Below are 24,664 nucleotides of genomic sequence, written 5' to 3' on the forward strand. Positions count from 1 at the left end.
TGATTAATACTCCATGCATCCATATAACTGTATAATTGTAACACTGAAAATTATATGCATTTTGCAGTCCCCTTACTGCAGGAGGGGTACGCTATCTGTAAATCTGACTTTATCTAGTTGTCTTTGCTTCATACTAAAAGAGAGACTGGTTTTGTATTAGTTGGTGAACTCTAACCTAGTATCCAGCATATGCCTCCCCCAGCTCACACCTCTTTATCAGCCTGATGGTTTCAATTTTCAAATGAATGCCATATCTAGTCATTACTGTTAGCCTTTTACTAAAATAAATATTTAAGAAGTTGAGTGGGGTGGGAAATTGGTTTCCTGTTCTGGGAAAATATTTGAGATTTGGGAAAATTTTCCTATCCCAAATCATGACAAAAAGTCAATCTCAATTTTTCATTAAATGACATACTGTAGAAATAATGTGCATTCTGGTCAGTCAAAATGTTTTGTTTTGATAATTTCAAAATGTTGCATTTTGACAGTTTTTGTTTCAAAATTTTAGCCAATTAAAGTAAATAACTTTGAACTGGAATCTGGAATTTTAATTCAAAAATGTCAAAAGTTTTCAATTGTTGTATGCAGTGTTGTAGCCCTCTTGAACCTAGGATATTAGAGTGACAAAAGTGGATAAGGTAATATCTTTTATTGGCTGAAGAGGTGAACGCAACCTCTAAAGCTTGTGTCTGACTAACAGAAGTTGGTCCAGACACGCTTTTGAGCTTATCTTTTGAATATGAGCTGAATGTAAGAGGTATTACCTTGCCTAAAATTTTTCAAGTCAAGTAATTCATGAAAACCAGCCTTTCCTGTGAACAGTTTGTTTTGATGAACTATGTCAACAGCTAAAACTTAGGATTTTATATTTGAGTCAGATCCTTGACATTTTTCAAACAGAAAAATGGTTTACCAAAAAAATTCCCCCAGCTCCACCTTGAAGTTCCTATCATGACTAGAGCCCCGTTGTATAAACATGTATGAGGAAACAATTCTTGCCCCAAAGAGCTTACAATATAAGAAATATTGATTAGATAATTACCAGTTTCTCTGAGTATGATTAGATTGCATGGTGTAAAATGGAAACTGGTCCCTAGCTATAGTTTCGATGTCCTGGTGTTCAAATCTGCAAGATGTCTTTTTGGTCTTTTAGAAAGTTCTGCATCTATTATACAAAATGAAGATAGATTTTTTTAAAAAAAACTATAGGAACTAAGAAGCATCAAATCTGATTTAGGACTCTGCATTCCTTTCTTATTTTGAGAATTCTTTCTGATGGATGAATAGACCTCTCGTTTCCTGGGGAACACTGCCAGATTTATTGATCAATGCGTGGCGAAAACTGGGATGGAAGCAGGGGAGACTTGAACATCTTACATCACTAGAATTAGAAACCAATTTTTGAGGGGGAGATTTTCTAGCATTAGTGATCTGGTTACTCAAATCATTCTGTTTTTCCACAAAGGTAGGGTTACCATACGTCCGGATTTTCCTGGACATGTCCGGATTTTTGGTCCTCATATCCCCATCCGGGGGGAATTGCCAAAAAGCCGAACATGTCCGGGAAAATGCTTTGCCGGCATCCCTGTCCCCTGCTTACCTTAGAGCGGCTCCGGCAGTGGCGGCTGCTGCTGCTCCCCCCAAACACCTCAGCTCTGTGCAGCTGAAGAGCCGAGCTGCCCGAGCGCTACCGGCTTCACGGTTTGCCGGGCAGCCCCCAGACCTCCAGACCCTGCGTCCCCGGCCGGGCGCTTCCCCTCCCGGGCTCTGGCTGCACTGGGGAAGCGCCCGGCCGGGGGCACAGGGTCTGGAGGTCTGGGGGCTGCCCGGCAAACCGTGAAGCCGGTAGCGCTCGGGCAGCTGTTTCGCGTGGCTGGGAGGGAGGAGGAGGGGGAATGCGGGGCGCTCAGGGGAGGGGGCGGAGTTGGGGCGGGGACTTTGGGGAAGGGGTTGGAATGGGGCAGAGTTGGGGCAGGGAAGGGGCGGAGTTGGGGCGGTGCCGGGGGTGGGGAAGGGGCGGAGTTGGAGCGGGGAAGGGGCGGGGCCCCGTGGAGTGTCCTCTTTTTTAAATGTTTTAATATGGTAACCCTACACAAAGGGGGTTAGTTAATCTGTAATAAAAGAAGGTGATCCGAGTGGTATTGTTTGCTTTGTCATGTCTATTTTGCATTCTTTTGAAAACAGTATTTCTGCTGATACAGTTCTCTCAAGGACTTTCAAGAAATTGCAACAAAGGAGGATATCTGCAATATGATGGACTTTAAGGGTAGAATTCTACTCTTGTGCCTTGTGGTCTGAATTTTCATTTTCATTAATGATGCAATGTAAATTATATTTACATCCGCTCTGCAATCCCTTTACACTGCCATAATGGTTTCAAGTGACCCTAATGTAAATGAGAATCAGGCTTGTGTGGTCATTTGCATCCATACAATATGGTTGTAAAGTGATATCAAGTCAGAATGTTAGCATTTCACACCGACTTTGCATAGGTATAAATGACTACCCAAGGTGCAAGGCAGTGAAGACAGACTGTCATATTAACCTGCTTTTGCCAGACTAAAGAAGATGTAAAGCCTTGTCTAAACACAGAAGCTGAACCAATTTAGCTACATTGGCTTAAGAGTACCTTTTACTGATTTAACTCAAGTTGGTAAGAATTGAATTATCCTACATTGATAAGGCACCCTTAAACCAATTTGAGTGTGTCCAGCCAAGGGGTTGCACTGATTTAACTATATCATTCACTAAAGTGATTGAGGCCTGGTCTACAGGAGTTAGACTGATCTAGCTATATTGCTCAGGGCTGTGAAAAATGTGTAGATATGGCTAGGTTGACAGAAGAATTTTTCTCTTTATTTAGCTACTGCCTCTTTGAGAGATGGATTAGTTACATTGATGGAAAAAATGCTTTAGGCCTTGTCTACCCTGCACTTTCATTGTTAATACTTTTGTCGCTCAGGGGTGTGAAAAAACCCACCCCCCTGAACGACAAACGTTTTAGTGACGAAAAGCACTGGTGTGGACGCTATCCTCCGATGAAGCTACCACCCCTGGTTGGGGGTGGTTTTATTTTGTTGTCAGGAGAACTCTCTCCTGGCAACAAAGAGCAGCTACACTGTGTGCTTTACAACAGTGCGGCTGTAGCGACACAGCCATGCCGTTGTGAGGTGCGTAGTATAGACATAGCCTTAGTCAACATAGGTGGTGTCTACACTATGTTGCTACAGCAGCACAGTTGCAGCATCATGGCTGTGCTGCTGTGTAAACATAACCTTAGTTAAATTGGCAAAACTCTTGCATGTAAATTAAGCCTAAATTTCTTGACATGGTGATATGGTCTTAATTGCCAGAGAGGATGTGTCCAGATTGACTCTTTGCTCTTATTTGTACGTGGAGGTATTTTCCCTTTTATTTGGCATAAGATTCACACACTACAAAGAAAATTAACACATCATTGTACTTTCTCTTCGAAAACTTTTCACATTTGTTACCTAGTAGAACATGCACTGCTGTTTTCACCAAGGCCAAGGTGCCTTTTATAGGTGATTACCCTTCAAAATGAAGTGAAGCATCTGATAACAGCAGAAGTGATTATTGTGACTGCTGTATATCCCCACATCACAAGCATTATTCCTGGTCTACAGTGGGACTAAACATCCACAATACAAGTCATCTAAAGAAAAACGCATACAAAGTGTTGACATTTCTATGCTGCTTGCTGCCTTTTAGAACCTATCATTGAAATCAGTGTGGCAAGATTTCGGTTAATAATTGTTTGAGTGAGGAGTATAAAAAGCAAATGATTATTCAAGGTACAGATAGGCTTGTGTGTAAAGAGTGATTAACATATAGACTAATATATCCTCCATTTTATTTCTAGTCCATTTTGCTCTTTGTAGTACTGTTGTAGCTGTGTTGGTCCCATGATATTAGAGAGAAAGTGGGTGAGGTAATAGCTTTTACTGGACCAACTTCTGTTAGTGAGAGACAAGCTTTTATGTTTACAGAATGCTGCGTAAGCTCAGAAGCTTGTCTCTCACCAACAGAAGTTGGTCCAGTAAAAGCTCTTACCTTGTCCATCTTATCTTTTTGCTGGTCAGCCATTTTGCTCTTTCATTCCCAGTGTGTGCACACCTCACTGTAATGAGCCCTCAAGAGGAATCCGCATGAATCAGGGCTTTCTAGGATTAACCATGTGCTCAACATCCTTCTTGAAAAAAGATGCAGGGTGGAAGCATTTTAATCCCCATTGTTGTAGTGCTTTCCCTTTCTTCTTTTACTTCCTGTTTTCCTCCTTTTGTCCTCCAGTTCGCTTACTTCCCCACTGCATCTCTCTCTCCTGTCACCTACAACCAGGCCTCTCAGTCTGCCACACCCACTAATGCACTGTCAGGCCATACTGAGGAGGTGAATGCAATGCTACCTACCATGAAGGTAGAAGTACTGCAGCACTTCCTTTTCCTGACTGTCTGGTGCTTCATCATAGCACACCAGCCCATCATGTATATTTCAGAAGTCAACAGCCCCTGTAGCCTCCCCACACAGTCTAATTGTTATATTTCTGATGCATTTTGATTTTTTTATAGTTTTGCATTAGCAAGTCTGTGAAACATTTCATAATTGCCAAACGCCTAACATATTAGTACCTCTTTCCCCTTGCCTTAATAAAGGTAGTTTATTTCATAAATTGTTTCCTTTGAGTAAAGAATTCCATCTTAATTTATTTTGTGCCTAGCAATATCCCTTTTGTTCTTGTATTTAACACTTGTTCAAATAGCCCTTGAACATCCATCTTCTGTCCTCTAAGAGTTTAATACCTCAGTAAATTCCCCTCTCTTTCTTGTTTTCCAAAGAATGCCAGTTTACTGTAACAGTACACTCTGATCTTGATGCAGGTTGACATTTCAAGTTCCCTTTTGGATTTCTGTCCAGTGTCCACCATACTGTGTCTTGCCCTGCTCACACGCATGTAATTCTCCTTTGTTTTAAGTCCCTAATACCTTCACTGTCTGTCCTTTATAACTAGAGCCTTCCTGTTTGGGGCCTAATTCACTGGAATAATTGAGGGTGGTTTTTGATTACAGGATCAGACTGAAGGGGGAGTGTCACAAAAAAAGTGCATTGGTGTACAGGGGGGAGATTGTTCTGCAGTGTGCTGTATCTGTATTTATTCACATCTGTGGTTTCAAGGATAATACCTTCTTCCACTGTGACTTGGGTACTATGGGTAGTCAACTCTCCCACCAGCACATCACTACTTCTAAGAGCCATAGTTTGGGCTCAGGTTTGCTGACAGTGAATTTTAGCAGATTCCAGTTGCTTTCCTTCATTATGACAAAAAACTCAATTAACTGATGTTTAGTTTTCATGCTACACATTTGTGCATTTCACACTTAGTTTTTTTTAATGTGTCCTATCATTGAATAGGTAATGGAATCAATGGCTATGACAGTTACTATGACATTCTAGCCTCTCTATAGTTTAACCTAATATATATGTACCTGGTCAGATGGATTCAGGAAAGACATGGAGCAGTCTCAGGACCTTCACAGGAAAATCCTTTGTTGCTAAGCTACCATAAAGCAACTGTGAAAGAGTTGGAGGGAGTGCTAGAGCTGCTATCTGACTGCAAGTCTTCAGGGAATTCAGAACTATAACAGCTGACCAGATGCAGTCTAAAGAACACCAGGAAAGGCTGTTAGAGTACAAGGAGCTCTTGACCTGAAGTTGCTGAAATTCAGTTTCAGGGGTGGGAACAAATAGTAGGAATCTGAGTCTAAGGGTGATCTTTATCAGGATGTTGACCAGAGGAATCCTGGGCTAAATATGATCCATTTATGTATTGAAATGTTTGTGTATGTATTTGTCCCTCCTGTGGCAATAAACTGCCCTTGTTTGTGAACAATCCATTTTTAAAATTTAATTTTACACAAGCAAGATTTGCACACCTATGACAACACAAAAATAAAGTACTTATGCAAGTGATGCACTCACAGACAATGTTACATACATGCTAGCAGAAAGATATGGGTAAAATTTCCACAGTTAACAAGTACCTATGTATTTATATGCCCCACCCATCACCAAGGTGTCTGAGCACCTCACATACATTTAATTTAGCCTCAGTATCACTGGGAAGAATGGAAAATATTACTATCAGCATTTTACAGATGGGGGGAAAACAGGCACAGATAGGATAAGAGCCTTACCTAAAGTCAGAGGCATGTTTGTGGCAGAGTCAGGAACTGAACCCAGCTCTAAGTCCCCACCCATGCCAAGACACAAAGGAAGAAGGATGGGCTTGTGGTTGTTTTGATTAACTTGGGCTTGCACCTTTTCCAGTAACTTCACATTCCAACAGAGTTGAAATCACAAAATTTCACCTGGTTTCACATCAAAACCTCAACTTTCCCATAACTTTGATGCTTAACCAGTTCACCCACAACTACACTACTGCTTTGGCCCCTGTATTTTTGTAAAAAGTGCCATGGTATCTTTAATTACCACAAGCAGGCAGAAGGCAGATTTTGGTTTTATGTCATAAGAACATAAGTCCCATCTTAAAGGCATCAGTTTCTAAATGAATAATGCGGTGCATTATATTGCCCTCAGCAAACAGAGAATTAAGCAAGATATCTTCATGCATACCCAAAACAGGGTTTGAAAAGTACAGTGGAACTAAAATATATATATATGTATGCACTGACCTTTTAGGAGTATGAACATGGAACAGATCCAGTTGTTTCCTCCTCCTCCTCTATTACGTGCAGTGAATTTTTAGAGTTTGTTTTGTTACTGACAACAGGTGAAAGGCAAGAGATGTGAAAAAATGATTTGGAGTAAATTGTACAAATTCAAGATTCTTTGAAATGTTAGCCTATTACTTATTCTAACATGTCAACATGCTAATCAGATCAGTATCTTGTGTGGGGAAAGATTTGTCATTAGGTGGTGCTGTGTATTGAAATCCCACATGTAATTACATTACTTGTTTCTCAAGCATGTGATGAGGGTCATCATTGACAACTGAAGTGTATTGTTGACAGCCTGCAAGGAACAGAGCTTATTGTTGGAAGAACCTTTTGTACAGCCAGACAAGCTTTGTTTTCTTTTGTGGTTGGAGAGCAAATGAGTGTAGGCAAGTTGCATTGGGTTAGAATGGAGATGAATAATAGTCTTATTACAGCGTTTGGTGGGGGAGGGGAAATCTGCATTTTGAGTGACTAATCATTACTATGTAACTATAGTCACCATTTCAATCATTCATCTTCTCTCCAAGCCCTTAGTTTTAAGGCAGGCTTACACAGTAGTATATTTAAAGACAGCCCAGCTCTCCATCGCCATCTAAAAATGTAAAATGTAAATACAGTGGTTTCAAAAATGAAGTGTTTGATTTTCAGCCTGGCCTCAACTGCTCCTCCATTTGTGCACCTGTGTTTTGTGGTCACAAATAAAGAGATGCACACTATTCGCCCTTACTGATTGCAGGTTCCAAAACAGAGGCCAGCGTTTGAAAGTATGATCCTTTTATATATAGTTTCGGTTACTTAATCATAAGCAGTTACACTGAACTAAACAAAGAATTGTCAAGTTTAATATTAAAAGCTTTGCCTTCGTATGCACAAAAGCATGTAGAGTATCTTCCTATCCCCATACCCCGATGTGCAACACACATAAGCATGAAAGGGTTAGAGCTATTGGTAAATGTCAATAAATGTTGATTTTACCATACATACAAACCAATGAAAAAATATTTCCATCGATGATAATTGAAGTTTACAGATAAGCAGAGAAACAAATGCTGCTTGAGCACTTAAAACAAACTGTCAACACCACATGTCAAAACATACAAAGTAAATACCCATATTTTGATTTAACAATTATAAAAATTTGAATCTCAACATCAGTTGTCAATAATTGTCTGATTCCCTCTATTCTTGTCCCTCCCCTAACTTCCTGCAACTATGAACATTTAACTATAAAAATAAAGCTAAGCAAATCAATATTATAAAAAAAGATATTCTGCCAAACCTAAATACATTCAAACAAAGGCTCTGACCCTGCAACTTCTTGCATCCAAGCAGACTGCTGCAGCTACTTGGAGCCCTGTTGAAATCAGTCAGGGCCAATATGTAAGCTTACAGACTGTTTTGGGACTCTGCCAGTACCAAAATGCAGTGGGATGGGTAAGAGGCAAAACTTGCAATTGAATTTATTTTGTTTTAGAAAAGATATATTGACACTTTTTTTCCAATAATTAAAGGGGAAATAGTTCAGATTTTAAAGTTCTGTAGGCATGTCTGTGTCCGTCCTCCACTGAGTAGCATGCTTGTAAAGAGTGGTACACGTATACTACAGTATATAGAAATATACCGATTTGTAGGGTGGTTTACATGTTCTTAATAGGCATTCTCTTTGTATATGATAATATGTATTCCCAGGCCTTGGTATTTAAGTGCATGATTCTGCCTTTTGAAGAGCTGTTTATTTGAAAGCATCAGCTAATTTCTTAATGCAGTCTGTGTAGAGAAACCAATACCAGATTCTGCTCTTTAATTTCACAGATTTCTCTGTGCAGATCCTGTTGGAAAGGTCAGCAGATCTGCATTTCTGCCAGACTGGTTGGCATTTAATCCACAGGTTCATAGATAGGTTGCTACTTACACATACTTGCCCTGCAATGTTTTGTCATGAGGCACTGAAAGGTTTACCTACTCATATCACTGGTTATAATATGGACTGGCATATTTCCTAGGTATCACATTATCAGAAATTCATCCATGTTTGTTACAATTTTTCATAATGAGGAAAGTCCATCTCAAAGAGGTCTGTTTAAGGTACATTCCTTGTTTTCTAGTTCTGTATGTATAGTATATATGTAATTTAAACAAACAAAAACCTTACAACTCACAATGCAGTGAAACTTTATTAATTTGCATTTGTCTAATCCATACAATTTATGATTCTCACAAAAAATCCTGGGTCCAATCTTGTGACATGATGATTTTCTCTTGTGAGGTGAGGTGTACATGTGACTTTTATAGGAGTTGAGGGCACCCGTCATGTCATATCATCTGGAAATTGGGGTCCAATGTTAAGTTACTAACCATTTTTCTGTCTGTGTTTCATTGTTTGCTCAACATTCTTATTGCTCTGCACCCAATACTTCTCATGCTGTAATGGTGAAACTTAAGATATCCTATGAGTAGCTTAAAGGGGGCACGTGGTTGGTGTAGACACGTACACACAGACTTTGCAAGAGATTCTAAACCAGCATTCTCATGCTATGAAATAAAGAGCAAATACCCAGATCTGTTCAAAAATAAACCCTACACACCTTTCTCTGCCTCATTTTCCTCACCACTCCAGAGCTTCTTTGAGCTGGGGCTCAGGGTTGTTGAGGGCTATCCAGGATCCTTCTGTTTGTGTTTCAGAACCATTCTCCTAGGTCACCTCCTGACCGTGGCCAGTCCATCCCCTTCTCTCCTGTCCAAACTCCCTGCATGTCTCAGTTTGAGCCTTTGTCCAGTGATATCTTTTATAACCTCCTGCTTGATCACCTCTGTCTGTCATTTTGTGGGGACTATGAAAAGAAATCTCACAGGAACTAAGGACCATCACATACTTCACCACCTTCCACTCCTGATTTAACCATTGTAAATGCGATCAGAATCAGTGTCCATAAGTCCAGGTGTCATGTTACTAGATTAAACAAATTTTTAAAAAGTGTTTTTCCGTATTTGTAGGTAGTGTATCCATTTTGTATAGTTCTGTAGTGATAAGCATTGCCTGAACTCCCAACCATATTTACAGTGGTTCTAAAATTGATTTTTAAAATACTTGGGATACTCAAAGTGACTACATATTTCACAATAGAGTGGTTTTATGGCCCAGTACAGATATCAGGGATGTTGGGAAGAAGTTTGAGCCTGTATCACTTTGAAGTATGACAGGTAAGTGCCAGACTGTGATATTGGTACATTGTAGACCTTTTTACACCATGATTAATTCCACTGAGTAGTACCCCTGAAATCATGGTATAAGCCAGTGATTCTCAACCAGGGGTCTGGAGCCCCCAGGGAGATGGGGGGGGGGGGGGGAAGTGATGGTACGCCACGAGCAGGTTTCAGGGAGTCCGCCAAGCCAGGCTGGCATTAGACTTGCTGGGGCTTAGAGCACAAAGCCCACTGGATGGGGCTAAAGCCCAGGGCCCTGAGCCCCACCACCCGGGGCTGAAGCCTGAGCAACCTAGCTTTGCGGAGGCCCCTGTGGCACAGGCCTGGGCAATTGCCCTGCTTGCTATCCCCTAATGCGGGCCCAGGCTTTTATATGCAGAAAAACAGTTCTTGTAGCATAGGTGGACCATGGAGTTTTTATAGCATGTTGGAGGGGCCTAAGAAAGAAAAAGGTTGAGAAGCCCTGGTATAAGCCACTATTCAGCAGGATTAAGTACATCGCAATCTGGCCATAGACAGATTCCATTATCTCAGCTAGGTAATAGAAAACCCATGGACTGGGACTTTTGAATGAAAGGGCAAGAATTAACAACAATGAATATTTTTGCAGGATTTTAAATCAGCCTTAGTCTGATCCATCCAGTTTAGATCAGTGTGTGGTGACACTATGCAACTGGAGTTGGGTGTTCTCTATATAAGGAGCATGAGCCTTAGCTCTGTATTTCTATGCTTCTAGTCTGCCAGAAACACTATGGATGAGCCAGCAAACTGCTGAAGGTTGGCTGGGCCATAGCATTTAGAGAAGAGAACATTGATCCAATATGTACACTCCAAAAAACCTTTTATTAAACTGAAACTTTAGTTGAAACTGGAGTTTAAATTTTTATTTCCAGAGTGCCTTCATTTTAAAGCTCTAATGACTAGTAAGAATGATTTGCATCTGTTCACAGAATCATGGAATCATAGAATATCAGGGTTGGAAGGAACCTCAGGAGGTCATCTAGTCCAACCCCCTGCTCAAAGCAGGACCAATTCCAAACTAAACCATCCCAGCCAGGGCTCTGTCAAGCCTGACCTTAAAAACCTCTAAGGAAGGAGATTCCACCACCTCCCTAGGTAACCCATTCCAGTGCTTCAACACCCTCCTAGTGGAAAAAGTTTTTCCTAATATCCAACCTAAACCTCCCCCACTGCAACTTGAGACCATTACTCCTTGTTCTGTCATCTGCTACCACTGAGAACAGTCTAGATCCATCCTCTTTGGAACCCCCTTTCAGGTAGTTGAAAGCAGCTATCAAATCCCCCCTCATTCTTCTCTTCTGGAGACTAAACAATCCCAGTTCCCTCAGCCTCTCTTCATAAATCATGTGCTCCAGACCCCTAATCATTTTTGTTGCCCTCCGCTGGACTCTTTCCAATTTTTCCACATCCTTCTTGTAGTGTGGGGCCTAAAACTGGACACAGTACTCCAGATGAGGTCTCACCAATGTCGAATAGAGGGGAATGATCACTTCCCTCGATCTGCTGTGAATGCCCCTACTTATACAGCCCAAAATGCCATTAGCCTTCTTGGCAACAAGGGCACACTGTTGACTCATATCCAGCTTCTCGTCCACTGTAACCCCTAGGTCCTTTTCTGCAGAACTGCTGCCTACCCATTCAGTCCCTAGTCTGTAGCAGTGCATGGGATTCTTCTGTCTTAAGTGCAGGACTCTGCACTTGTCCTTGTTGAACCTCATCAGGTTTCTTTTGGCCCAATCCTCTAATTTGTCTAGGTCCCTCTGTATCCTATCCCTACCCTCCAACGTATCTACCACTCCTCCCAGTTTAGTGTCATCTGCAAACTTGCTGAGAGTGCAGTCCACGCCATCCTCCAGATCATTAATGAAGATACTGAACAAAACTGGCTCCAGGACCGCTTGATACCGGCAGCCAACTAGACATGGAGCCATTGATCACTACCCGTTGAGCCCGACTATCTAGCCAGCTTTCTATCCACCTTATAGTCCATTCATCCAGCCCATACTTCTTTAACGTGCCAGCAAGAATACTGTGGGAGACCATATCAAAAGCTTTGCTAAAGTCAAGGAATAACACATCCACTGCTTTCCCCTCATCCACAGAACCTTTGCCTAGAGAGCATTAACTTTAGTCTCATACATAAATATTATGCTACTTTTTCTGAAGTAGGCTCAGAACTATCAGCATGTCTAGGGGCATGATAGGACCATAATCCCAGTCTTTCAATTGAGTTCAGTGGATCAGACCCAGAAAGACTCCATTTACTTCAATGGGCTTTGTATCAGGCCCTCTGGCTACAATATAGTATTCTTACAAATATATGTAAGAACTGTTAGAGCTAATGGGACTATTGATCTGATGTGTGGGGGAATACACACACATAGAATTGCCATCAACCTTGGTGACAGTTATACCTGTAAATCTACCATATATCAAGGGAAAATGAGACAGTTCTCTAAGCATAAAGGGTCCACAATAGTGGATCCTGTTACTGGATTAAAGCTTTAGGCAGCTTAGTCATCTTTAACAATGATAAATTACAGGATAATATCAGAGATACGCCAAGGGAACAGATTTCTTCTGATTAGAAGACTATTTTGTAAGCAAGTCCTGATGAGGTGTATTACAGAAACCGAATTATTTCCCCTTTCAACAATCTACACAGATGGTTTTAATTGGGGACTTCATGGAGGAGGTGGACTCAATTTTGTTCATTTTGTCACATTTTTGTTGCTTTGTGGGGACTGATTCTCTTTACATCAAGGTCCCTGTACATGACTCTGGCAAAAAGAGGCTATGATGTAAGTGAGAATCGGGTCCATTTTCTCAAACTCAGTTTTACACAAGAATAGAGACTTCACATTTTGGACAGTTCCTTCATTAAATTAAATCGAATGGGAACAAATTTATGTCGAGTTTATTGCAAAATATATTAAAATAGTACATACTGAGTCAATGGCAGGATTTTTCATTGAAGTATAAATTCATTTGCTCCTGGCTAAAGTTAATATCCTTGAAACTTCTCATAATTTGCATTGACATTGATGTTGTAAAACAGACAAACATATTTTAGATTTCATACACAATAGATAGTTGAGTACTCAAAAATGTATCTCTAAAAGCTATAGTGGTGAGTTAACCCATGTGCATGCACAACTATCATATACATTCCCCCTTTGTGCATGCTGCTGTATTGGTAAGTGGTTGTGAATTGTAAGCATGCCTGCCCTTTCTTACAATAGGGATTTTTGCATTGGTGTAGTTATGCTGGTACAACTCCCCAATTTAGGCTGGGTCTACACTGCCACTTTCAGTGCTAAAACTTTAGTCGTTCAGGGGTGTGAAAACACCCCCCTGAGCAACAAAAGTTTTAGTGCTGAAAAGCACCAGTATAGACAGCAGTTTATTGCCAGGAGCCACGCTCCCGGCGATAAAACAACCACCACTCATTCAGGGTGGGTTTTTTAAAATTGCCAGGAGAGCTCTCCCCTGGCGATAAAGCGCGTCTACACTGCCCACGTCACAACGCTGCCGTGGCTGTAACGTGGGCAGTGTAGACATACCTGTAGATGTGATGCATTGGTGCAAAGTGAGTAGCACTGGTGCAATTTACCACACATTGATGTAGCTACCCTGGTGCAAAAATCCCTAAAATACTAAAGGCCTAAATTTAAGGGATTCATAAACATATACACAGGAAGGGGATGGAAGATTGAAATGATGGTTTTTGACTCCCTCTGCACCTGTGTATTAGTTTCTGTATTTAGCCTCTCATATCCTGGACACCCCCCCAGATATATTTTATTACTAGTAAGACAAGGAAGGAACAAGTAAGGGCAAGAAAGGAACAAACATGAATGATGAAGGAACTGAAGGGCTGCAGTGCTTCTCTAATCTGTGTATTTTATAATCTGCTAACAAAATTGGCAGGCTTTCCCCTCTTAGAGGTTTAATAGCAGAGGCAGCCCTATGGTTTCATATACAACTCTACCTCAATATAACACTGTCCTTGGGAGCCAAAAAATCTTACCGTGTTATAGGTGAAACCGCGTTATATCAAACTTGCTTTGATCCACCAGAGTGCGCAGCCCCACCCCCCCATAGCACTGCTTTACCGCTTTGTATCTGAATTCGTGTTATATCAGGTCACGTTATATTGGGGTAGAGGTGTACTGGAAGTTGGGTATTATGAGTAAGTGAAAGTAAACTACAGTTGTCAAACTACATGGTTCTTTTCCTTACTAATTCCCCCAATTCACTCATTTGCAATGGGTCTCCCAATCAGTGCAAATTAAAGAGGCTTTACTGGGCTTTAAAAGCCAGCAGTAATCATTCTAACCTAATTTTAAGGTGGATTGGGAGCCAGTAGAATAGCTGAGAAGAAGAGTAACATGATTGTTGAAATCAGAAAAATATAAATGCACCATTGAATTGAGTGAACTATTACTATGTGATAGGTGGTTTCAAGAGATAAATTCACTAACCTTTGCTAATGTGTCTGTGCTCTTATTTTATATACTCCAAAATACATACCAACTGTGACACTGTATGGAATCTGGGGGACACTTAAGGATATTATGAATATAAATACTGTAAAATTGTAATGAGTTATGCCAGATATAACATTTTTGCAGATACCTTACATGGCCTAATTTGCCAGATATGATAATCTAATTTATGTGTTTGTATCACCTTTGCATTATGGATTATAGATATGTACATATGTCTGTTTCAAAACTTGTGCTATGCTTCTGGGTGACACCCGCAGACAGTTTGGCATCAGCACTGCCAAGCCTGCTTGATGGACCATCGAGAGCCATCAACTATACAACTGACCCACTGAGAGAAGGCAGATACACCTTATGACTCAGGTAGGTATGCAGGGACATGCCTATGGACAGAACTCTGAGGCTTTCAAGCCATGTGCTGAGCAGCTTGTGTTTGAAACAAAGGAAGCATAGGTCGCATGGCAAGAGACTATAAAAGACAATTGCATTTTCTCCATTTTGTCTTCAATCCTGCTTCTTACCTCTGGAGGAACTTTGCTACAAACTGAAGCTCTGCACAAAGGACTGAATGACCCATCCAAGCTGTGGATGTATTCCAGGGGGACTTTCAAGCCAGCAAACTCACCAATACTGCTAGGAACCTGATATATGGACTTTGAAGTCTTTGTATGTATGTATGTGACTGTTTTACCATCTCTCTTCTTGTTCTTTCCTTTTCCTTTATAGTAAACCTTTAGTTTTAGACACTGAAGGATTGGCTGGCAGCATGGTATTTTGGGTAAGAGCCAAACCTATACTGACCTGGTGATGTGGCTGACCCTTTGGGGTCAGAAGAACATTTGTGTATATGTGAGCAGAGTTTAAAATAACTTCTCACTGTACTGGACTTAGGTGCTGATGGGAGCCAGAGAACTGGAATGCATAAAGGGGGCTGTGATTTCTTTTTTGCTTCTTGATAACCCGTGTGGGGGATCAGAAGCACAGTTTGTGACTGGTTGAGGAGAATAACTTCAGTGTTACCCACCAGTCTTGAGAGTATCTGCTCTCCTTTTGCAGCCTGCCCTGACCTTGGCATTTCCAGTGAGGGCTGCCCTGGGCATCATGGGTCACACCAGTATGTTGCTGGACTTGTTCCCTAGCCCTGCTAGGAATTTTTCTTGTAAAAACCTAACACAGCTTTTAGTGAGGGTTAATACAGCCAGTAATTATGATCAAATTAGCGAATTAAGTAAGAATTATATAAGTTCTGTTAAGATAAGTAGCCATGACTTCAGTGGGAAAGTGATCAAATTAAGGAGTAAGGGCCAGATTTGTGTTTCAGTTAGAGCAGTTAAGATCCATGGAACCACCACTGAGACCTTATTTCAAGTTTGCACAGGTGTAATTGCTGTTAGAATTTAGCCCCTTGTAGGAGAAATTCTACTCAGTTTTATGCCCTGTGACATCAGTGGGATTTTTTACAGTATCAGAACACTCAGTTCATTTCCAGGAATTTCCTTCTGCTGATGTGGGTTCAGCTTTCCTCCTTCTCAACTGAAAACATAACGCTCTCACAGATGCTATTTATCTGGTCTTCACAGTGAATCCTCAGTCAGATTGTAAAGTAATGCATATTACAGACCACTGTTTTGATTTGTGTTACTATCAGAGATACTTACGGATGCCAGCAAAGAACGGACTGTAATCCACACAGAGTAGGATTTCAGAACTGGAGGCTCAGATTTGCATGTGAATTTGAAAACTAGAAGTGTTGTCAGAGTTGAGGCGATGCAACAGTAGCGTAGCTAGCGGGGTTCAGGGGAAGCAGCCGCTTCCCCTGACCACATTCCCCAAAAGTGGCGCCTGCGGAACGGGGCCGCGGGCTGGCTCACGGTGCTCCGGCGGAACGGGGCTGCGGGCTGGCCTGCTGGCTCCCGGCGCTCCGGACGGCCGGCGGAATGGGGCCGCGGGCTGGCCTGCTGGCTCCCGGCGCTCCGGGCGGCCGGCGGAACGGGGCTGCGGGCTCCTGGCGCTCCGGCCGGCGCAGCAGGGCCGCGGGCTCCCAGCACTCTGGCCGGGACTCCGGCCCTGAGAGCGTGGCCGGGGGTCTCAGTGCACCGGACAGCACTCCGGATGGGGAAGCGGGGTGGCCCTGCGCATGCGCCGCTCCGTCTTTCGGTGGCATTTCGGCGCATGCACAGGGTCACCGAAATGCCACCGAAGGACCGGCGCCTTTTTTCTCCGCCGCTCCTCCTCGGCTGCAACCCTGGCTATGCCACTGGCTAAGCACCCTCAATTCCTATTGATTTAAGAGGGTTTGAGGGTGCTCAGCCCTTCTCAAGAGCAGCCCATAACAACCTTATCTTTCCATGGTAAAAGCAGCTCCTTCCACCAAGTACCCAGCACTTCTAAGCACTTGCACCAAATAAGAGCACCACTTACTTGGTGAAAGTACTTGGAAGAAATTTAAGCCTTTGTCTTCCCATCATGCTGCAGCAGTGCAGTTTGTCAGCATCTCCATGTATTAAGAAAGCTAAAAAGGCACCTAACAGAAGTGTAAAAGCTACTTTGACAGCTCTAACTTTGACATACAGTGAGCCTGATTCAGCAGCCATTGAAGTCAAGGGGAGTCTTTCCTCTGACTTGAGTACACTTGGATGAGGCCCAATATGAATATTTTGATGCGGTTCCCTGTCTAGGTCTTCTTTTCTGTGCAACAAGCAAGCACATTGGATAACTGCTTCATGCATATCCCACATCCTTCAGTCCTGAAACCCAATTTTCATTTAAGTTTACAAAAAAGCAGATATTTTAGAGATAAGTTATTAATGTTACAGGAAATTTCAACAGCTTGTAGGTATAATGATGCTATAAAATGTACTAGTAAATTCTTAGTTTTAACTGTCATTTTGCTCAGATTTATTCATTCATTCTGGCATTTGATTGAGCTGATTTTTATTACTTTGACTGGTTTGAGAGGCCTTTCATCCACTACTTTTGTCATATCTTCTCTACGTTATCAGAAGCCAAGCTTCATCCTCTAGGGTTTGAAACAAGTTACCTCAATAGCACTCATATGAACTCTCCCCAAAATATCAACTGATCTTAACATCAATATATACACTTTGCACATTGCGGGTTTGTTACATACCCCAGAGACTAGTTCGGTTTCATGCAAACTGTATTGTGTCTTTACATGGGCTTCACATACTGTCATTTCTTTGTCTTTGATATGTAAAGAATGCAGTTCTTTATATTGTATATAAAAACATTCTTCAATAAAGTGGAAATAGGATTTTTAAGACTTTGACTGGGAAGCTTTAGTATTGGTGTAACTTAGTTGGTTTGATCTGGTCATCTGTGGGGAAGATACAATGGGACATAATTAGGGTGACCAGATGTCCCAGTTTTATAGGGACAGTCCAGACATTCAGGGCTTTGTCTTATATAGGCACCTATTACCCCCCACTCCCATCTCAGTTTTTACTCTTGCTATCTGGTCATCCTAGACATAATTAAACCAAAACTATGACAGCAGTCTGTATTTATGTAATCTTGTGTATGCTATATAAGACAGAATGCTGGCATATGGAGAGTGGAAAAGAATTTTTTTGAAATAGAAACCAGGATCAATGTTATATATCAGTAATTATATTAATATAGACAGAGTAGAGAAAAAGGCATAGAGTAATGTAGCATATGGGCTAAAACCAACATCTGATGGAGAAATAAAAAAAGCCTACATGACAGGGGAGAAAGATGTAGAAAAATAGCAGGATTAAGGGTCAGATCTCTCAGTTCCATAAAAAGCATAGCTTTTTTAATAAGTGAATCTTATTTCAGTCCAAAGTCTGCTCTCCTCTGACTAGGTTGAGTTTTTCTGCATCTTGTAAATATACGCAATGGATTGTTGTTCCATTGGAATGGGTAGGGGAGAGGGAATTAATAAATTGATTTAAAAGTATTGAGTTTCAAAATAGCTAAAACTTGGGAGGGAAATATAGAACATTTTTAGTTATAAGAGACTAATGCACCTAGGTAAACATTCACTTCTGGTTCAAAACAGAATGGACAGATGGGGTTGCATGTGACAAGGAAGAGCACACTTAGCCTACTATTTCCTTCCCTCCGTGGAGAAGCCTTCTAAATCCAGGAAAGAGTCTTGAGGATTTATTTTCATTTTCTTCTGCCTCATACTCTCATGGCCGCGCCTCATGATGAACATTATCGTTCTGGCCAAAGAAGGCAGAGTAATTCCTTATTCTGTTAGAAGTGACCCTGCTGAGCAATGCCATGCACTCCCTTCTGAGTGAGTTGGCTCTGCTGGCCTGGAAAAATACAGGATACCTGGAGCAGAAACTGAACCCCAGTGTTTTTTGGGACAGTGTAGAACCACTCCTGACCTACATCACATCACATCTACAGATGCCTCCCTCCCATTACAGCCTATCCATAAACACATCCTTCCACTTACACTCATTTATGATAGCAAAACCCTGAAGCCAGCACCCAACCATATGTGCATTTCTGTGAAATGCACATAGCGAACCCATCCTTGGAGTTGGTGGGACATAAGAGTACCTCTAACACTAAATTGGCCAAAGTCTCAGCTACTAATCATAAAGGCGTTGCCACCACTACTCAGGTTGAATTAGTAGCTTACTCAGTTGATTTCAATAGGATTTCTTGTGGTGTAAGATACTGCTTAACTTCAGCAGAATTGGGCCATACATAGTTTAACCTTACCATACATTTGGGACCTAATCCTGATCCTACTAAGGTAAGTCGGAAAATCTGTATTAACATTAGTGGGAGCAGAATGAGCTTTTGATGGATATGCAGAATAAAAGACTAAGTCATCAGAAATAGCATATGATTTTAAGTTCCAAACGCAATTTTCCTTGAAACGTTTGTCAAGACTATGTTCTAGTCCTGAAGCTATGCTTATTCATATTGCTCAGAAACTCTTAATCACACCTCTTCCAGATAGTATTTCTTGTTTTAGGTGTGGGTTGCTTTGCACATTTTGTTATTCATTAATCTTCCTTCTCTTAGGGGAGTCCTTTCGTTGCCTCTTCAAACCATATGTTTGGTGGTAGTGCATTTTGTAAGTGTGCAGCCTTTCACGTATAGCTCTTATAAAGAGAATTAGATTATATTGGCATCTTGTATTCTTAAAAACAACAGCTGTTACTTTGTTTAAACTGTAATAGAATTTTTTGACATGTGGGTTGGTTTGTAAATATGGGAGAGCTTTCCTTTTTTGTACTCCCTATGCAGGGTATCCTGTATGTTAATCAAACTCCTGAATGTTTTGAGTTTTATGCTATCTGCTAAAGATTCTGTAAACACATGTACCTTTGATTTTAAAGGAATGCTGTGGATGTACTACAGTTTGGGAACTCATGCTTAGGTTAAAATTGAAAGAATGTCTTTAAGTTTACTTTAGTGTTTGTGGCTTTGTTTAATTCTTGCACCTTTCCTGGCTTCAACAAAGAAAGTCTAGACAATTTCATTTTCACTTTATTACTTCACTTTGACAATAAGTTAGGAATTAAAATTTTAACTTGAACAGAACAAAGTAAGAAAACATTGAAAGGGCAGTTCCGATTTTACATCAGATGACCACTAACTGGGTTCATTCTTTGAGAGATTCAGGGTAAAATTTTTAAGTATGCTTAATTGACTCAGGAGCTAAGTTCTACTGAAAGTCAGTAGAATTTAGGACCCCAAGTGCCTTCAATACTTTTGAAAAGTTTAAGCTTTTATTCTAAAAAAAGAGGAATTTGCATTAAAATTGAAGTTTCAACCAACAGTTTGACAGTGTCTACAAAAATCATTCAAAGTGATAGTGGACCACTTTTTCCAATACGGCATGTTAAATAAATGTATAAGTCTCACAATAAGAAATGTTTCTCCATGGATTAATAATAACAGATAATTGTGTGCAGTGTTGTAGCAATGTTAGTACCAGGATATTAGAGAAGGTAGGTGAGGTAATATCTTTATTGGACCTACTTCTGTTGGTGAGGGAGACAAGCTTGAGCTTTCACAGAGCTCAAAAGCTTCTTTCAGCAACAGAGGTTGGTCCAATAAAAGGATACCTCTCCCAGCCTATCTGATCATTTTTATCAGAGAGACATGTGGATGAAAAGGACCTAGGGGTTATAGTGGAAGAGAAGCTGGATATGAGTCAACAGTATGCCCTTGTTGCCAAGAAGGCTAACGGCATTTTGGGCTGTATAAGTAGGGGCATTCACAGCAGATAGAGGGAAGTGATCATTCCCCTCTATTCGGCATTGGTGAGGCCTCATCTGGAGTACTATGTCCAGTTTTGGGCTCCACACTACAAGAAGGATGTGGAAAAATTGGAAAGAGTCCAGCGGAGGGCAACAAAAATGATTAGGGGGCTGGAACACATGACTTATGAGCAGAGGCTAAGGGAACTGGGATTGTTTAGTCTGCAGAAGAGAAGAATGAGGGGGGATTTGATAGCTGCTTTCAACTACCTGAAAGGGGGTTCCAAAGAGGATGGATCTAGACTGTTCTCAGTGGTAGCAGATGACAGAACAAGGAGTAATGGTCTCAAGTTGCAGTGGGGGAGGTTTAGGTTGGATATTAGGAAAAACTATTTCACTAGGAGGGTGGTGAAGCACTGGAATGGGTTACCTAGGGAGGTGGTGGAATCTCCTTCCTTAGAGGTTTTTAAGGTCAGGCTTGACGAAGCTCTGGCTGGGATGATTTAGTTGGGGATTGGTCCTGCTTTGAGCAGGGGGCTGGACTAGATGACCTCCTGAGGTCCCTTCCAACCCTGATATTCTATGATTCTATGATCAAGATTGAGAACAAGTGCTACCATAGATAAAGTAAAGAATGCAAATAACTTGATGAACACTCCCTCTTTGGCTTTGACCTTTATGCCATTTTGGTGAGTGATGTTTTTGGCAAGTCTTTTTTCACTTCCTTTCCATCTCTTTATTTTGTCTTCACTTTGAAGTCATCTTTATCCACAAGGCCATCGCACAGCTATACTATGAAGGTCTCAGTTTTCAGGCTTGGCCTGGAGACTCTGGTTTTTAGAAGTACTAATGTAAAACTGGAAAGCTAAGATCATTAACATATTCCACACCATGATTTCAGTCCCTTGGGATGTGAAATCTGGCTATATTTTTTCTAGTTTTGAGGATACAGGTCTTGATTCTAGACCAAATATGCTTCCTTCAAAAACACAGAAAGCTTTGAACAGCTCTGTGCAGTATATAGCTGCTGCAGCAGCTATTAGTCTGCTGGAAAAGTCCCTGTCTTCAACATTAACTGGCCAGCATGTATTTTATAAGCATAAGGATTACTGGACAATGGGATACGTAGGCTATATCCTTATGAAGAATATAGCATCAAAGTACTTTTAGTAAGCCCATATTTAGTTAGGATGATGCATGGAACACATTGGAACCCATGCAATAAACAGTGATAATGCAAGAGATCAAATTCACACCACAGAATTATCAAATCCTACCAAACGAGAAGCTGCTCATCCCTGGTAGATTGCTGCTGTCATGACTGAATGAAGTTATTGCTTCACAATGGCAGCTTACGGAGCAGTTATCACCACTCTGGCAACCCAAGGGAAACTACTGCTCCCTTGGTAACCAAATAAGGGCTGCTTTTCATTGGGCAGGAAAACAGAAAGTGAAGGAAGGAAGAAAATAATTTTGGATCCAAGTACTATATGTATTTTATTTAGGCTGTCAAGCGATTTAAAAGATTAAGTGTGTGGTTAAACAATAGAATACCATTTTAAATATTTTTGGATATTAAATACATTTTCAAATATATTAATTTCAATTACACCACAGAATACAAAGTGTATAGTGCTTACTTTATATTTATTTTTGATTGAAAAATATTTTGTTTTTACAGTGCAAATGTTTGTAATTCACCTCATACAAGTACTATAGTGCAATCTATCATGAAAGTTGAACTTACAAATGTAGAATTATGTAAAAAAACTGCATTCAGAGATAAAACAATGTAACACTTTAAAGCCTACAAGTCCACTCAGTCCTACTTCTTATTCTGCCAATCACTATAACAAACAAGTTTGTTTACATTGACGGGAGATACTGCTGTCTGCTTCTTGTTTGCAATGTCAGCTGGTGGCTAGATATTCACAAGAAAGTGTCAGAGACAGGCCAAGATTTTACTTTGGGCAGGAGACAAGAAGCCTGGAGTAGGGAGGTAGATCTGAGGTATCAGCATAAAGATGGCAGTTTAATATGTGCTTGCAGATGACATTACCCAGAGATAAATGTACAACACTGTCGTAAAGGGCCTCTGATGCATATCCAACCCAAGTGATCTGACAGTCTAAAATATTTTTATAAATATGGGCTCAGATCATTCAATTACAGCCAAGGAGTTCACTGTGCAATTCCTACACAGGGGTGTAAAAACAGCCTTTGCAGTCTCTGGATGATCTTTTGGCATAGTTTAGGACAGTTTACAGACCCCAGGGGCCCTTTAGCAGCCACATATCAGTGAAGCATAGGATAGCCAGAGCTACAATGCCATGACTGGTTTCAGAGTAGCAGCCGTGTTAGTCTGTATCCGCAAAAAGAACAGGAGTACTTGTGGCACCTTAGAGACTAACAAATTTATTTGAGCATAAGCTTTCGTGGGCTACAGCATATTGGAACATATATTGAGGAGATATATATACACATACAGAGAGCATGAAAAGGTGGGAGTTGTCTTACCAACACTGAGAGGCCAATTAAGTAAGAGAAAAAAACTTTTGAAGTGATAATCAAGATAGCCCAGTACAGACAGTTTGATAAGAGGTGTGAGAATTCTTACATGGGGAGATAGATTCAATGTTTGTAATGGATCAGCCATTTCCAGTCTATATGACTATACCCCTTACGCTGGCAACAGGGAGGATGTAGGACTTGCTATGTCAGCTCTGTACAATGGAAGAATATCATGCACCATGGTGATCTAGTCATGTCTAGCTAAGCTGAATTCAAGGCCAGAATATGCCAGCAATGCAGCTGCTTTGCATTGCACCTTAGGATCTGGTCCATAGTCATAATTCTGCACTACTATGATAACACATTAGTGATATTGTGAACTGACAAGTTAGAGATCCAAGCATGATCTAAAGGCAAAGATTATGACTTACATGTAATGTTAAAGATAAGTACTGATTAATCAAAATAAGTTACTCTCTTGATTTTCAGATATGATAAAGGCTTTTTATCTTAAAGTTGAAGATTTTAGGACTAATTATGTAAACATGAAACCTGCCTGCACAGAAGTGATTTTTATACCTTCTTAGAAAGAGTACAGTAGCATCCTATTTTAGGAATATGTGGTTGTTTGAAAAAATAATTCCTTATTTCTAAATGAAAGTGGAGTCATTTGCACTCCTAGAATGTTGTAAATCAGTATCTTGTTTTATTGTAGAAGATTGATATATTAATATAACAAGTACTGTATATGACTTACAGGTTTTAAATGCACAGAGAGCTGGATACAAGGCAGCTATAGTTCACAATGTTGATTCTGATGACCTAATTAGCATGGGATCCAACGACAGTAAGTACAGGTATCACTTCTCTCCTATTTGAAAGTTATTTCACCCACTATAGTATATGGTATTAACTTCAATTTATTATAATCAGGAGTTCCCCCTTGTTTTAATGTATTTAAGATTTTAGAAGCTGCTGTGTGCACGTATGTGCATGCTTTATATGGTATTTGCACCATTATGGTGTTTGTGTTCTGTGCAAGCATTGTTCTGTCTATTCTCCTTGTTAAAATTTTGGTTCAGCTTTTCCATGGAAGTCAAGTGGTTAAAATTTATGAGCAAGAAGAATATGATTGGCCCAATAAACAGCTGGGATGATGTCAGTTCTCTTTTGTTATTACTGAAGTAGGAATACAGCAAAAAATAGTTACTGCTGCTCCATGGGATGAGGATCCAAAACATATTGTAATTGTTGGGTAGGGAGTCTTTTCATGCTCACTGTTCTGTGCACAGCTGTCTGTTCACCTAAATAACCCCCAAAGGATTACACATGTACATACAATTTTTCACTGGAATAAATGAAGATATTCCCAGAACATAGCATACAAGAGGTACAATTCTAGTGTTTGCTGTTTTGATATGATACGTTCATTAAGTAGTAAGTTGAG

At 40.7% G+C, this 24,664-nt stretch overlaps 1 protein-coding gene across 1 annotated transcript in view; it reads left to right on the forward strand.

Moving 5' to 3' along the window:
* Window positions 1-24,664, forward strand: part of RNF13 (ring finger protein 13) — a 116,559-nt gene that overhangs the window by 47,666 nt on the left and 44,229 nt on the right. Inside the window, exon 5 of the mRNA XM_065410332.1 lies at window positions 23,977-24,064. Within this exon, the coding sequence (XP_065266404.1) occupies window positions 23,977-24,064 (88 nt within the window). The remainder of the gene's footprint in view (window positions 1-23,976; window positions 24,065-24,664) is intronic.

This window comes from Emys orbicularis, chromosome 9 (genome assembly GCF_028017835.1).
Source record: "Emys orbicularis isolate rEmyOrb1 chromosome 9, rEmyOrb1.hap1, whole genome shotgun sequence".
NCBI lineage: Eukaryota > Metazoa > Chordata > Testudines > Emydidae > Emys > Emys orbicularis.